The sequence below is a fragment of the Polyodon spathula genome, chromosome 14 (genome assembly GCF_017654505.1).
Source record: "Polyodon spathula isolate WHYD16114869_AA chromosome 14, ASM1765450v1, whole genome shotgun sequence".
Lineage (NCBI taxonomy): Eukaryota > Metazoa > Chordata > Actinopteri > Acipenseriformes > Polyodontidae > Polyodon > Polyodon spathula.
The window spans coordinates 25,194,538-25,211,178 of NC_054547.1; the positions used below are offsets into that span (position 1 = coordinate 25,194,538).

At 37.6% G+C, this 16,641-nt stretch overlaps 1 protein-coding gene across 2 annotated transcripts in view; it reads left to right on the forward strand.

Moving 5' to 3' along the window:
- ano7 (anoctamin 7) overlaps nt 1-16,641 on the forward strand; it is a 43,607-nt gene that overhangs the window by 3,804 nt on the left and 23,162 nt on the right. For both annotated transcript variants that reach the window (XM_041271292.1, XM_041271291.1), the window contains exons 2-6: nt 1,703-1,887; nt 4,342-4,423; nt 12,233-12,384; nt 14,321-14,428; nt 15,922-16,058. In XM_041271292.1, the coding sequence (XP_041127226.1) occupies nt 1,777-1,887; nt 4,342-4,423; nt 12,233-12,384; nt 14,321-14,428; nt 15,922-16,058 (590 nt within the window). In that variant the 5' untranslated portion in view covers nt 1,703-1,776. The remainder of the gene's footprint in view (nt 1-1,702; nt 1,888-4,341; nt 4,424-12,232; nt 12,385-14,320; nt 14,429-15,921; nt 16,059-16,641) is intronic.

The window sequence follows — 16,641 nt, forward strand, 5'->3', positions numbered from 1 at the left end:
CTTGGCTATATAGAGAAATACTGTATATACAAATCAAGGAAGGTATGATAGGGTAGTACAACACACTTCACATACAGTGCTGTGAATTACCGTGAACTAAAACAATTGATTAGATCTTTCTTGTGCAATAAATCTTTTACACAAGTAACTCTGCATTGTAATGTAGTAGTGTAGCATGCTTTCCAGATGCTTATATTACACATTTCCTGTGCATACAGTACTACCCAATGACTTGCTTTCTCAGTGCTGTTACACCATTGTTCTGTGGCAGTAGGTGCTCTCAAAGAGTAGTTTCAGATTACCTTTTTTTTTTTTTTTACTGTCCCCAAACCTTTTTATGATGTTCACATTCATTTTGAGTGCATCATATTGCAATTAGAAATTGTATTTTTTATTTTTTGGTAAGTGTGCATTAGTGTTTTTACTCTCTCTCTCTCTCTCTCTCTCTCTCTCTCTCTCTCTCTCTCTCTCTCTCTCTCCAATGCTGTGAAAAAGTATTTGCCCCCTGTCTGATTTTTTGCATTTTTGCACATTTTTCACATTGAATTTGTTCAGATCTTTTTGTGGGTTTTAGTAGTATATAGAGGGAGTATGAGAGCCCCCTGTCTGCTTCTTTCATTTGTTAAAGTTTTTGCCTAGTCAAAGTCCAGACCTTTTCACATTGAGATGTTGTGGCAGGACCTGAAACAATCAGTTTATGCTCGGGTTGAAGCAGTTCTGCATGAAGGAGTGGGCCAAAATTCCTCTACGGTGCTGTGAGAGACTGATCAATAACTACAGGAAGTGTTTGTTGCAGTTATTGCTGCTAAAGATGGAGTAACCAGTTGTTGAGTCTAAGGGGGCGATTACTTTTTCACACGGGGGCATTGGGTGTTGCATAACTTTCTTTAATAAATAAATGAAATAAGTATCAAAATTTTGTGTTATTTGTTCACTCATATATTTTATCTATATTAGATTTTGGTTGAAGATCTATTCAGTGTCAAAAAAATGCAGAAAATCAGACAGGGGGCAAATACTTTTTCATATATATATATATATATATATATATATATATATATATATATATATATATATATCACTATCTGTGGTTCATTTGCCCCTTTTAAAAAGTAGACCCAACATTTGAATTTTCCCACTTATGAGCTATTTTTAATAAATCTAAATAAAGAAAAACAAAAATGAAACCTAGTTCTCCCCAAGCACTTACTAAACAGACCAGGAACCTAACTAAAAACAGGACAGCTAAGCTGTTTTCCTGTTAAAACATACACAATAAAAACACACAGTTTTTAACAAATAACAAAAACTACACAACATCATCATCATCATCTTCTTCTTCTTCTTCTTCTTCTTCTTCTTCTTCTTCTTCTTCTTCTTCTTCTTCTTCTTCTTCTTCTTCTTCACCACCACCACCACCACACAATCAAGGGGGCTTTTCACACAGCAGTGGTGAGCAGACTGATTGCTCTCCTTATATACCCTGCACCTGGCTTTAATTTACAATGATAGCCAGGTGCAGGTGTTAAATAACAATAAAACAATTAAAAAATAATAATTAAATAAAAGCAATTAGTTTGGCAGGGAGGCTTTTCACCCTGTCCCTGCCACAAAATAACACCCTAAAACAGATTAGCTGATGAAGGAAAAAACTCACCTCAATAATACATGGTTAACCTGAACCCTGTGTTGTCATTGCCAGGGAGCAGATGAGAGCAAGAGGGCCTCTCGTGGGTTATTGTGTGTTGTTTGATGGGAAAGGAGACAGTCTGAGAGATGATGAGAAGAAAGAGTGACAAGGATGACAGCATCAGCCTCATTGTGGAGAAGGCTGCACCGGAGGAACACTATGGCAGTCTTGACACAAACGCAGGAATGATTGAAAAGGTATGTCTCACTGTTGGTACAAAACCACTCCTTAATATGCTTATAGCGGATTCAATAATTCCACTTTGACTCCTCAGTGTTTTCTATTCACCATCTAAATCTCACATGTGCAGTCTTAAAAGAAGCACGTGTAATGAAATATGGTAATGGATTATAGTTTAGGTGTAAATGAACAGTTATATTTTTAGTTAGTTAAAAAAAGTACTACATCTGATGCATAACGTGAAAATCAGAAAGCGCTTCAACAGTGCAAGTCAAACCTTGCATGTCACATGAATACACTTTTCATAGCATCTTAGTAAACAATAGCATCAGAGGAGGGAACGAATGGGTGAGAGTTGGATCTTCAAGGAATATTTTGAGCAACAATCTGACCAGATGAAAATATTTCTCTGAGAAGTAACTGTAACTAACTGGTTACATTTTTGCAAAGTAATAAGTTATTTTAACTAGTTACAATTTTGATCAAATACCTAATGGCACGTCCATAAGGCTAGCTTTTCTACTTCGACACTGAGTTGCACCCCATGTTCTTGTACTTGTGTACATTGTGAACACAATTGTATTGCCAGTCCTGGGATTCAACATATTGAGGGACCTTTCTCAGTTGCTGGTCAAAACTGTATTATTATATTACAAATTAACATTTCTGAAGAATTTTGTAAAATGTTTTCTGTATGCCACGGCAGTAGACAACAAATAATGCATTAATTAGGCAAGCATTATCTGAAGTCAATTAATTAATTACGATTTACTTACGACTACGATTTAAGTTATACTTGACTCTATGCATTCCCATCATTGGTTAAGTGCCGGTCTCCAGGTTAATAAATCAATCTGTCAGCAGTACTAACAGTGCCAGGCTCTATTTCACTCTATTTCAGGCTCTATTTCAAACTACACTCAGAAATCTTTGCAATTAAGGAAGTCACTGAATTGGGATGCAAGGATTTGCTTTCTGGTCTGGCTGCTGATTAAAGAATAGGAAAAGGAACTCAAACAAACCCAAATAACAAAGGTAGTTTCTCCTCAGTCCTATTTTGCACTGGAATTCAGAGGATGTGCAGCACGTTCCTTTGAGTAAATGAGCTGTCCCCATATGAATATGTCATGCTAATGGAATCCCTGACGCATTCTGGAATATGTTTTTTATGCTGCATCTCTCTGTTGCATGCTAGTTTAATTGGTTAAGACAGCAGTTTTAACAAACTTTGACAGAGGACTGACAGCAAGAGCAAACCCAAGACTACACAAAGATGATTCACAGTATACAACACAGGAGGGCTTGACCAACAGTCTTCTCGAGACAATGAAATCTCTATTGCTTGTAACAGCACATGATGAAATAAGTAATCTGTTATAATCTCGGCATTCCATTGGATATGGTCTAGACGTGTGGGTCAAGATTAGTAACAGCAAGACTAGTCGATAGCATATATAGAATATATATATATATATATATATAATATATATATATTTATATATATATACTATATATATATAATTTTTTGCAACTCTCACTGCACTGCATTTTTATTGAATCAATTAATGTTAATAAATAGGTCTATACATTTTTGGAAAACTCCACAGTTACATGGTAGCTGTATATTAATCTGCCACTGTTTATGTCAGTAAAATAAATAAAGGACTGAGGCTAGGAGACACACTTTTTTGCACAGAAGGTATGGAATGGGTTACCAAGTCACATTTTCAAAGCTGAATCATTTGAATCACTTAAGATCCAATTTGGTTATTTAAATATTCAGATGTATTGGTAATAAGTATGGCTATTTTGGTTTTTCATATAAACAAAGCATTTCCATGCCATTCTCTCTAGACTTGTCTTGTGTGTTTTTGGCTGCTGATTCTCAATCAAACTGATATATGACCAAGCTTTCACCTTCCAAGGGTTGCCAACTACAGAGCAATCAATGCAATAGTTCATGGAGTGCTTTCAGTTTCCCAACCTGTTTTTGTCAGTGGTTCTGATGTGGAGGTATGTCTACTAAAGATCAATACTAAAAATGTAATTACTCAGAATTATACATCTCTTTGATTGTATCCAGCCTTAAGAAGTTTCCCTGTTTTACTCAATAATTCCATCATACATAAACTGGTCAGAATAAAAAATAAAATTCTCCTTGTGAGTCTCTCTGACTCTCCTCCCTGCTCTGATGTCTTCAGGGTATAACCACATCTACTCCAGCAGTGCTCATTCTCCCCAGCTGAAATGGCGCTGCTCAGACTCAAAGGCAATGCTCTGGGTATTTACAAATTGCCATTGACTACACTGAAATAGGAATCAAAGGTATTACAGTGCTGTATCTTTGTATCTGGAGTGTAGCCGTCTGAAGCCTATCTGCATTCTTTTATTCAAAACATTCTCATGCTATTCTGGAATGAATTATCTGCTGTTTGATAACTTATAAAGCTGAAACATCCCTTTCTTTTTAGATTAATGGACAGGAAAAGGATAAAGAAGACCCAAAAAAGGAGAAGAGTTTAAATGTGTTCAGTGATGGAGTCACACAAATAGGTAAGAGCTGAAAGGGTCTTTAAACTACCTTTGTAGTATTCTGTGCTGCTTGTTCAGCCAATTTGTTATTTCTGTGATGATCCCTAGATGGTTTCAGTTGTTTCTTTTCTGCACAATTGATAAAAGTTGCAACAGTTTTCTAGTTATACAGCTGCCTTTAAAATAATAGTTAAAGATTCATTTAAGGGATAATGGCATTGCTGTTGTGTTTTACCAGGAAATAATGGAACTCCCGAGTCAATAAAGCCCAAGAACCATTTCATCAGTAAGCAGTGGTTTTAGGGCAGGTGTCAATCATTTGTGTTATCTCTGTCATGCTTCACTGTTCCTTACTGAGTAGGAAAAAATGGGAGAGCAGCATCCAGTTGGTTGATAATGTATTCCAACAGATTTCAGGAAAATTTCCTTTTCATAGGAAATGGTATTGTAAAGTGTGATCAAATATTATATTGAAAAGAGCTTATTGGAAGATTAATTAAGCATTTGAGCCCTCAGAAGCGGGCTTAATCGTGTGGTAATGCCCAGCTCATGCAGTTACATTAATGTAACGAAAAAGGCGTTACCACATGATTAACCCGCTCCTGTGGGCTCAGATACTATTAGAATAATACAAATACGTTTTTCTAATAGTTTTATAGTGATTTTATGAAGAACTAGTTTTGGTTGCTAAGCATTTACCTCAGTATTCCATGAGTAATGCAGTTTTCTCAAAAAAACATTCGCGGTCTATTCAGGCTGTTTCAGTTTAATCCAAGCGATGGATGATGGATACTTCCAGTTGCGATGTAAATAACAACTTAATACCGTACCGTATTTAATTAAAATATACTACTTACATGCAACTGTTCGTATCCTGTTTTGTGAAGTGTTTGTATCAGTAACTTTTTTTCCTTTTTTTTTTTTAAATATGATTTTAATGCAACTTTGTGCAGCCAGATGTCAGTATTTATTATTAGGTTTATTTTTGGGGGTTTTTTGTGTGTTTTGTTTTTTTTTTTTTTAATGTGTTTACAGGTAATCATGCTGTTGTGTTCATAATAAAGTTTATTCAAAGTGCTATCAAGTTATTGAATTTCATTCTGCATCCATTTGTTTTACAACTTGTGAATAAAACCAGAGAGAAGTTGCTGTAGCCGCTGATTAACAGTATTTTTGATTGAATTTAAAAAACAAAAAACTTTATTTGCTGTTCTAAATTTAAATAGATACAGTAAGAACAGCTAGGAAGTAGTCACTGCGTTCAGAGTGAGTGTACAATAAAGAACGGAGATTTTCTTCCTTGAAGCAGGAAAAGGTAAATAATATCAGAAGCTATTACAGTTCCCTTTCAATTCGAAAATGGCCACCAAAACATTGTTATGGGATATACACCTGCCTATTGTTAGTTGTTCTTTCTGTCAAAGCTGCAGATAGGCCCACTCCCCTCAATGGGTACATAACCGTCACGCAGGGGAGTTCACTTTATTTTCGCTTTTCAAGATTGGTACGGTAAGACCTTTTTTTGCATTGAGTACGGTTTTTTTTTTTTTAATGTGTTACAGGTAATCATGCTGTTGTGTTCATAATAAAGTTTATTCAAAGTGCTATCAAGTTATTGAATTTCATTCTGCATCCATTTGTTTTACAACTTGTGAATAAAACCAGAGAGAAGTTGCTGTAGCCGCTGATTAACAGTATTTTTGATTGAATTTAAAAACAAAAAACTTTATTTGCTATTCTAAATTGAAATAGATACAGTAAGAACAGCTAGGAAGTAGTCACTGCGTTCAGAGTGAGTGTACAATAAAGAACGGAGATTTTCTTCCTTGAAGCAGGAAAAGGTAAATAATATCAGAAGCTATTACAGTTCCCTTTCAATTCGAAAATGGCCACCAAAATATTGTTATGGGATATACACCTGCCTATTGTTAGTTGTCACTGAGCTCTTTCTGTCAAAGCTGCAGATAGGCCCACTCCCCTCAATGGGTACATAACCGTCACGCAGGGGAGATTCACTTTATTTTCGCTTCTCAAGATTGGTACGGTAAGACCTCTCTGTTGTGCATTGAGCCCTTTTTCTTCTAAAAAGTGCTGCGTAAGCTACTTCTAGTCCCCCTGCATTTTGTGCTGAAAGCCGGGCTGGGCCTCTGAGGGCTGGCAGCCTCAGACCCAATTCACAGCACAACAGCTGCACTACTGGCGCACTTGCACCTCTGGAGTGTGGGTGCTCGGAACCGTACAATACGACTATGCAATTCAGTTTTGCTTGGGACCCCCTCCTTTTCGCGGCGTCACAACTACTTACGTGACGAATATGCTTCAGGCCTCGGTGCTCCAGACCAAAGTGGCAGCCTTGCTGGACAAGTGATCCATTTGTCTCGTAGATCCCACTTCTCTTGGAGAGGGGTTCTATTTGAGATATTTTCTGGTGCTGAAGAGGGACAGTGGCTTTCGCCGCATCCTGGACCTGCGGTTTCTCAACCGGTTTCTGAAACAGAAAGGGTTCCGAATGCTGACTCATCATCACATACTCCAGTCTGTCTGGTCGGGTGACTGGTTCACCACAGTGGACTTGCGGGAAGCGTATTTTCACGTTCCCATTCGGACGACATGGTAGCAGCTCTCCAGCACCATCTCTCCCTGTTTTGACACATATGTGCCCAGAGCGCTCCTTTACGCCATTACTCCCAGTAATTGAAAAGGCCTGGTCAGAGAAGCCATCAGTTCTTCTAGTCGCCCTCCTGTGGGTCTTGCCCCTGAAAGGGACCGCTGGTCAGCCTTAGGGCTGTCAGACGCGGTTGTGGGTATGCTGCAGAATGCTAGGGCACATTCCACTAGGTCACTGTACGCCTATAAGTGGAAATATTTTCAAGATTGCTGCGGTACTAACGGTCATGATTTCTGTCCTATGCCTGTCATCTTGCAGTTTTTGGAAGATCTGCTTGAGGCTAGTAGATCACCTTCCACACTGAAGGTATACTTAGTGGCTATTTCTGCTTGCTATGCCACCATTGACTCAGTGTCCCCGGGCACACATTTTCTGGCTACCCAGTTTCTCTGCGATGCACGCGTGATTGCACCCTCCTAGGAGGGCTACTCTCCCCAAATGGAGCCTTGAGATTGTATTGGAGGCTCTCATGCAGGCCTCATTTGAGCCTATAAACTCCACTGAGTTGAAGCACTTGTCCATGAAGACAGCCTTCCTCTTGGCTATCACCTCCGGAAAGCGAGTTAGTGAGCTGCAGGCGCTGTCTATGCATAGCTCCTGTATGTGTATTTGGGATGATGGTAGCAGAGTGTCACTGCATGCAAACTCTACTTTTCTCCCCAAGGTGGTCACAACCTTCCACATGAATCCACCGTTTGCTTTCTGTGGAGGATAGGACGTTGAACTTTCTCTGCCCTGTTCGGGTATTGAGATGTTATGTGGATAGGAAGCGAGCGCTGTGTCAGTCTGTCCAGCTCTTCTTCTGCCATGGACGGTGCTGGCTTACCCACACCTGGGCGGGTAGCCGCACATTCCACGAGAGGTGGGGCTATGTCATGGGCCCTCTTTCGAGGTGCCTCCATGGCTGAGATTTGTGATGCGGCTAGCTGGGCTACCCCGCATACTTTTTCCAGGTTCTATCGCATGAATGTGATAGATCCCTCATTGCCCTTTGTCGGCACTAGGGTCCTTGAGGTTGCACGCTCACACCGCTGACCTTGGTCAGTAGGGCTAACCGCCCCTCATATGCTGCCCTTCTTCTCTCCCTCGCGACGGCTCTGGTACTAGTTTTCCCATAACGATGTTTTGGTGGCCATCTTTGAATTGAAAGGGAACGTTAGTTTACCTAACGTAAACCTGGTTCCCTGAAAGAGAAGAAGGCCACCAACCATGAGGTCGCTTTGGTCGTCATCACAGTTTTGTCACGAAAGAGAGTGAACCTTCCCTGCGTAACGGTTATATACCCACGGTAGACGAGACCAAGGGGGTCACCAAGGGGAGGGGAGCTATTGGCAGCTTTGATAGAAAGAGCTCAGTGACATCTACCAATAGGCAGGCGTATATCCCATAATGATGTTTTGGTGGCCATCTTTCAGGGAACCAGGTTTACGGTAGGTAAACTAACGATCTGCGGGATGTTTTTTTTTTTTTTTTTTTTTCAGGAAGATTTATTTGGAATGGTGAATAAACTAAATTGGATACTAATTTGGGTGGCTTTAATCAGGATTTAAACTCGCCTGATTGACCAATCAGGTAATAGGAAATCTCCTACCCATATTCTAATCTAAATTATTTGGACCGAATACTTTAGGTGATCAAAAGCTCACCTAATTTCAATTAGTAATTTCTTTAAGAGTGAAAGTGGGTGTGAATTGCGTGAGCAGCTTCAATAATGGGTTGAATTGTTTAATTCCTGCAGCGATCGGGAAAGCATCATCACAACATGTATCAAAATTGTATTGCTTGAAATTTTATATGATAAAGATATCTATGAAATAATGCAAATCCGTTGTAATAGAGAATTATGCACTTGCCCGCATTCTTTCTCTTTTAACTTTGTGGTTAAGTTTCTATTTATTTAATATTTTTTACTGCTTCACCCAGTCCCACCCCAATCAGACAGCAAATTCTGATTGATGGAGACGATCATCACGAGATAGTTATTCCCACCCCCGGACAGGTGTGTGTATTATTGACTTGTGAGCAAAATCATGTAAGTTCCTTTAGCGGCAGTTCACGTAATTCACATTCGCTTTACATGTTCAATAAAATCAATTAATTTGAGGTTAGAGAGGGGAGTTAAAAAATCTGACCTCTCTTAAAGTCTCCTGAATTATGGGGCTAGTTAACAGCACTAATGGAGGTATATAAAGGCTTTGGATGTTATGGCAACTACAATCATTTAATTCTATTTCAATCTATTAATGTAATTGTGATGTCAATCACCACATACTATAGTTGATGATGATCTACTATTCCTTTCTATTTAAATCTTCAGGCATCATGGTACTGAGTTTATTTATCCATTCATTTTCTTTTAGTCTTCTATATTGTAAATTGTCTATTTTTTTTTCTAAAACTATGAATTTGAGATCATTCGTGTTATGCTTGTTCTTTGTAAAGTGCTGAACCACTGGTTCATTAATTTTGCATTTCTTGTGTTTGATAGGTGATTCTGTAAGCGTTTGTATAATGTTGTATCTGTATCTCCTACATATTTAATTTCATTACATTTTTGGCAAAATATACCATAAATGAGGTTGCTAGTTGTGCATGAGGATTTTTTTAAGATTGAGGTACTTTTTTTCGCTATTTGTGATTTCAATTTTATCTTTACAAATATATTTGCATACCATACATGTGTTCTTATGGTTTTAATGTCCTGTAATGTGTCTACAATCTGTTTGTCTACTATGTACCAAAATTTCAGCTAAATTTGCATCCCTTCTAAAAGCCACAATTGACGCTTTTGGAAATATTTTTTCCATTGTCTCTGAATTATGAAGTATACATAAATGGTTCCAAACTATTTTTGAAATTCTGGGTAATAATTTAGAATATGTAATTATTACTCTTTTACACTTCTTTTTCCTTTTATTATTCAAGTAGTTAATTTCTATTGAGTTTGTCAACTTTTCTCAGTTCTTTCTCAATAATCTGTTCTTTAAATCTTTTTTTTAAGATTTATTTTCTTTCTCTGTTTTTTTTCATTTAGAACAGATTATTTTTATCCTTATACCCAGTCCTTTAGGAATGGCTCTTTTTGTATGGATAAGATGTAAAGATTACATATGTAGGTACTGATGCATATCAGTAGGTTTTGAGTAAAGATCTGCTTTAATAAATCCTTGATCAGATTTAACCAAGGTATCTAAGAATTCAATTTCTGATTTTGTCCACCTTCTACCAAAATATTAGAATGGATATTATTTGGTAATTCGTGAAACTGGAAAAGAGATTCCTGTATGTGTCCATATTCCAAAAATGTCATCCACATATCTTACGTATTCTAAATGTTTCTTGTATACTTTACCCAACAATAGGTCCTTCCATTTATCCATATATGTGCTTGCAAAATGCATGCCTAACTTTGAGTCTATTGTTGTGCCATCATTCTGCTTGCAACATTTATTTCAAAATGTAAAATAACTATTTCCTAAAACTATCTTGTTCATATTTAATATCTATTCTGTGGGTATTATGTTCTTATCTTTTCTGTTATCCAGAGCCTCTTTGCATGCCTCTAAAGTTTAATTCCTAAGAACACTAACACTTTTTAATCTGTTAATCCTATTCATAAAATGTGTTGTATCTTTAACATAGCTAGGTAAACTTTCAACAACTGCCTCTCAGCTATTTCTGCAATAACGTATGTTTGGTTATCAATTGTGCTAACAGTCATTCGTATTGGATGTTTATCTTTGTGCCTTTTTGGATTAGCTCTAACCAAACATGGTCTTGGAGTCTGAGGGAGCATGTAATTTTTTAATGCTTTTGATATAAATCCATTTTTATACAATCTATCTACTAAGATTCTCACGTCTTTTATTATTATTTTAATGTTATTAGTTTGTACTTTTTCATATGTATTTATATTTTGCAGTTCAGTCCCTATTGCTTTCATATAACTTTGTTCATTACTACCACCCCAGAACCTTTATCTGCTGGTCTTATAATGATATCATCATCCTCTATTAGTTATTTTAGAGCTGCTTCTTCATTTTTAGTTAAATTAAGTTTACCTCTTTCTTTTGATTTTTATTCCATATTCATTTACTTGTTCTGAATCTGTGTGTGTTTCCTCATAAAAGTATTTTGCTAGCCTCATTAATATTATATATAACCATTTGTATCTGTTTTGGGTTTTGTGTATAGAGGAGCTTTAATGAGAGTTATTTTTAAACCTATGAGACATTTAGGCACTGTATGTGAGCCACATTTGTTGGTATGTGAGAAAATAAGTAGAATCTATCTTTAGCTTCGTTACATTCTTCACTGCTCTTACAGAAAAGTTACCGTAGGGTTACTTCTTTGTATTAGCCTGGAGAAACACTAGTTCTAGAAACACTAGAATCATAAGCATTACTATAAATGGCAACGCAGTGGGTTTGAAACTAATATTGATACGGTACCATGAAACTGCAAAAGACTACCAGTATGTATTGGTTCATACAACTGTGATATCACTGGCATGTCAAAATTAAAAAATTGTTGCCACTTAACATTTTACACTGTTATATTTGTGTGTACAACCCACCAGGAAGGGCAGTATTGGGATATAAAGAAGTGTAATCCCACTGCATTGCCATTGAAGATAATTGTGTAAGGCTTGACTCTCATCCTAAACACCTCCAGAGTTTACTTCTAATATGAGGGATTAGAGTCAGGGTTAAGGGAGAGCAAATCAAAGCCAGAATAGTCACTTTAGCATGCCTACATCACAGGGCTGGGAATAAGCTTGCGGCTTGAAGCTAGTACATTGGAAGTGAACTTGACCTACTGCTAAGGAAGTGGTTAGTTACTAGGTAACAGTCAAGACACAACCTTTAATCTGTACTGCTGTATTTGAAATATGTGCATTTTTAACAAGTAAATATATAGGATATACAAAAAACAAACAAGCACTGAAGACTTTAAGAAATGTTTGTCATTACATTTCTTTCAGTATTGCTAAAACAAAACAAGGAAAGAAAATTCAAAACAACAAATGGGAGATAGGGGTGGTATTGCTTTTGCTCAATAGATTTTACAGCCTTGGTTATCATTGGCTATATAGAAATGTATCAGGGATCGTGTGTAGTGTACTTGTAGCCGTCTCTGGTGATGTCCTGTCTCTGTTGCAGACTTCGTACTGGTGTGGGAGGAGGACCTGAAGGGGAAACCGAAGGAGGGCGAACCTAGCAAGCACAAAGGCCATTCTCCGAATGAGAACCACGAGAAATGGAGGCAGACTTTCCTCAAGAAACTGGAGAAAAGTGGCATACGAATCGAGATGGTGGGTATCAGGAATCGTGGTGTTGAAGAACATTATTTGTATTCTGAATGGGGATCAGTGAGGAGGGCAATGTAGTTTTTTTGTCTTATTCTTGAAAAGATGTTGTATTAATAATACATATAAAAAATGTACAAAACTCAAATATCTTCAAATGTCAATTAATTTTCTTTTTACATTGCTCTACTATTTGTGGCCGTTTGCAATCATTCTCAGTGGTTCTAGATTCTGTTGCTTCAATAGCGAGTTTTATCATTTTTCTCTATATCTGCCTTTACCCGTCTTTCAGCTGCTTGGAGCTTGTCTGGAGAATCCTAAGTGCCGGGACTGAACAGCTTTCCTCATTCCATTCAAATCACAATATTACCTTTCGTCTCTGCAAACCTCGTCTACTCTCTATCTATGTAGAGTAGATTTGAAGAAAAATTATAAGTCAATGTGGAGCAATAGAACGTAGAACCATTGCAATATAAAAAGAATATACTTACCATTACACTATGACAGTAATTTATTTGTAAAGCCCAGAATAATACTAACCCTGGACTTACAATGGTGAGCTAAATAGTCCCAAACTTATAAGTTTGGAGTCACAGTTAATGAGGCACTAGTATGTTTGCACTTATTGGGTGTTATCCTGGCTGTTTAAATAAATAAATAAAGTAAAGTGAGCAAACATGTTGCTTTATATCTGCCACGTAGCAGGTCCTGTTAGTCCCATTGTTTGATACCTTTCAGTTAAACATTGTCTTTTTATGAGATCAGTAGATTTACAATGCAAAGAGTCTGCCTTCTTTCTGTCTTCACTTTACTATTGTAACCTACGCAGCAACAGAGGCAAGCGTGGCTTCAATTTAAACTACACAAATATAACCTCTTACAAATTCTCAGCTAAATGAAATAAAACAGTATATATCACTAATGAGGGGCTGCAGGAATCTGACAGGACCATCTTTTGCAATGTCAGATATTGAAGTTTATCACATCTTTTTTCTTTCAAATTTCTATCAAAATTCTAGTTCAATTTGATTAAATTTGCATTATTTAAAGAACTACTAACCATGTAAAATATACCTTTCACTGTCTCTTCTATTTAAATATCTATCTCCAATTTGAATATTTCTGTGTGATATTGTGTTTTGAAGATTTTATGAATAAAGACTGAAGAACCAAGGACAGAGCGTCCATCTTTTAGTGACGGGCCATTTGCCAGCTACTTTGTGGGTCAGCACTGGCAGCAGGATTTGTACTACTAACTACCATGACTCTTCCTGTGTGATTTATACCACACTGGCATGACTCACCCTGCGTGCCACTCAGTACTACTTGTACTTGGTGAACTACTAGTGACCCCCTTGTATAATAACTTTTTACAAGCAGAGCACACAAGGAATGCCATGGAAAATAATTCCATAAATCTTAACCATTACACTGCCATTAGCCACACACTCTAGGTCTCATATGCTCATTTGTGAAGAAATCCATGTTATAGCACACTTATTTTAATTTTAAAACATGATAGGCCATGTGTAGCATTTACTTGAGTCTCTAATGAACTCCTATTTTTTGAAATATTTTTTGAAATTCTTTTACAAATCTAGAAACAAATAACTAACAAACTAATTCAAGATCTCTTAAGCACCCCAAAGGTGTTTGTTCCTCATTTTGTAACATTTACATGATTTTTTCACTTTAAAAAAATAGGAGTTAATCAAATGACTAGAGGTAACACTTTCAAAATATGGCCTTATGTCTGTTACTACTTTAGGTTAAAGGAAGCTTCTATGTCTTATTCTTGGGTTATTTGCCTGTGAATTTAGAGAAGTGAGAGCCCAAGAGAGTGAATTAGCAGGGTGACCATTCTGGTGAGTTAAGAGTGGTTAATGTAACATATTTGAAGGCCAGCAAGTGCAGTTTTTGATGGTGTCTGTTTTTCCCTCAGCATTCTGTTCAAAGTGAGAAGACTGACATTACCTATGTGCTCCTCAACGCCCCCTGGACTGTGCAGTGCTACTACGCCGAGGAGCTCAGCCTCCGGGTCCCACTGCAGGTCAGTACCTCATAAACGGGGGAAATTCAGAAATGCACAAATTATTGAGTGTGTCAGAATTGTGGAGTATATTAAGGCATATCGCCATCTGTCTATGTCAAACTAACATTTTCATGTGTGGATCTAGGTTACGGTGATCTGTTTTTTCTGGTTACTGCCTTTATTAAAGTTGACCCATAGTGAAAGCATGGCAATGTCTAGTAAAACGCAGTTAAAACATGGTAAAGCATTGTGGCAAAGTGGCTGCTGATTGTGAACAGGTGCAGGAGTGATGCTCTGCATTATCACAGGCAGACAATTATAATCCAGTTTAGAAAAGGGTGCTTTATTTTGTATTCCCAGTCTGGCGACCAAACAAGAAAGCCCCCTGCAATATACACCTGTGTGTAAAGCACGCAGGTAAATAATGTAAGTGGTTTTCCAAATCAGAATAATAATGCACGTTATCTGCCCCACAATAATACAATGCACAGTCACCAGTCTGGGTGCGTGCTGTAGTGCTCCTGGTGGGTCTTAACAATTCTAAACAGTGAGTGAAGTGCAGTGTTGATCCCGTTTAGTACTGGGCCGAGGCGATAGCACTGGATACATGCTTAACCGTCTAGTGATATACAAACACAGTTACTTAAACAGACACGAACAAACAAACAAAACACTCACGAATATTTCAAGGACACTTTTCTCTGCATCTCACACGGTCCTTTCAGTTTATAACAACAAACCCAAGCGAAGCAAAAGATTAACAATTCTCCGGCCCCTTTATGATATCACACATCACCCCTTGGTAAACAATTGCAGCTGCTTTTATTGCTTGCAGCTGCTACCTCGTTTACCTTCTAGGTCAATACAGTCCTGCAACGGAGTCTCGACTTCATCCAGACTGCCCGATCCTGGAAATGAACTGTCCGGTCAGCCCATCCAGACTTTCCCTTTCACTACTTCATGCCCTTACAGGTCGGGAGGGAGATTTCCAACTGGAACTCATTATATTGCCATCACAAACATATGCAAGCATTCTAAAGTCTAGAGAGGTATGGTAAAGTGTATTAAAAACATGGTATAACCATGGAAAAAGCATGTGACAACTGCAGATTGTTCTTGTAAACTTTTATAAGGCTCTTAACTTTGAATTTACTGCCGTCCCCTAGTGATGGACTTACTTTGCAGCCAGTAAACCCCAAAGCCACTTCAGGTGTGAAATGTCCTAGGACGTAAAGGAGTAACAGACTTCCTGGAAGGCGAGGCAAGACAACTGATAACTTTCTTAATTTAGTGTAGTACCAGCTGCCTAGAAAGAAAATACTATAGTATAATTTGCTTCTTTCAAAACTGTACATTTGGAACCTATATAGTTCCAAAGATAGTATATATAAACCTATACAGAAAAGATTAGTGAAGGTATGTTGTTACAATAACTTTAACAGGGGGTGTGCTGCTTGGCTAAACAGTGGGGAAGTTAGTATCTTACTAACTAGATGAGATTCTGTCTCTAGGTTGTGCCCCACCAGGTATCGAACTGGTCAGACAAAGCCCTGAAGAAGATGGGGATCTCCAACATCATGTACCAAGAGGTCCCCAATAATCCACCTGACTTCTACACCTGCCAATTCAGAGTCAGCAAGCTACAGAGGTACTACAGAGACAAGCAGTAATCAACACACTTTAAACTGACTGACTTCTACTGGACGTCAAGGTGGTCTGGTTTAGTCTTTGGGTGTTTGTGGAGGTTTACAACACAATCCAACACCTTTGAAGTGAGGTGATCACCATTAGACACAGCATTGTAGGTGAGGTCTAACTAGAGGATTGTATAATCTTAGCATAACCTCCCTATGCCTTGTTGTATCAGTAACTAATAAACTGACTAAATTAAATAGAACCACATATGCTTACTGGTTTATTTCAAAATATGAGCTGCTTTAAATGTCCCTAGAAGCATATTCTTTATTTGAAAGGTTCCATTAACAAGCATATTACGTCAGAGTGTAAGTTCTGGCAAACAGTACAGCATAGTATCAACCACTGTGAATTTCAATGGAAAGGACTAAAGCAAAATGCAAATCAAACAATTAGTAAATTTAACTGCTTATATCATGAAGACACTCAGAAAATGCAAAGTACTGTCATTTTCAGTTTCCATGAAATATATTTGCATTTTAGAAACATTTTACTGCATATCAGAAACAAGCATATAGCTCAATATGCCTGAATGG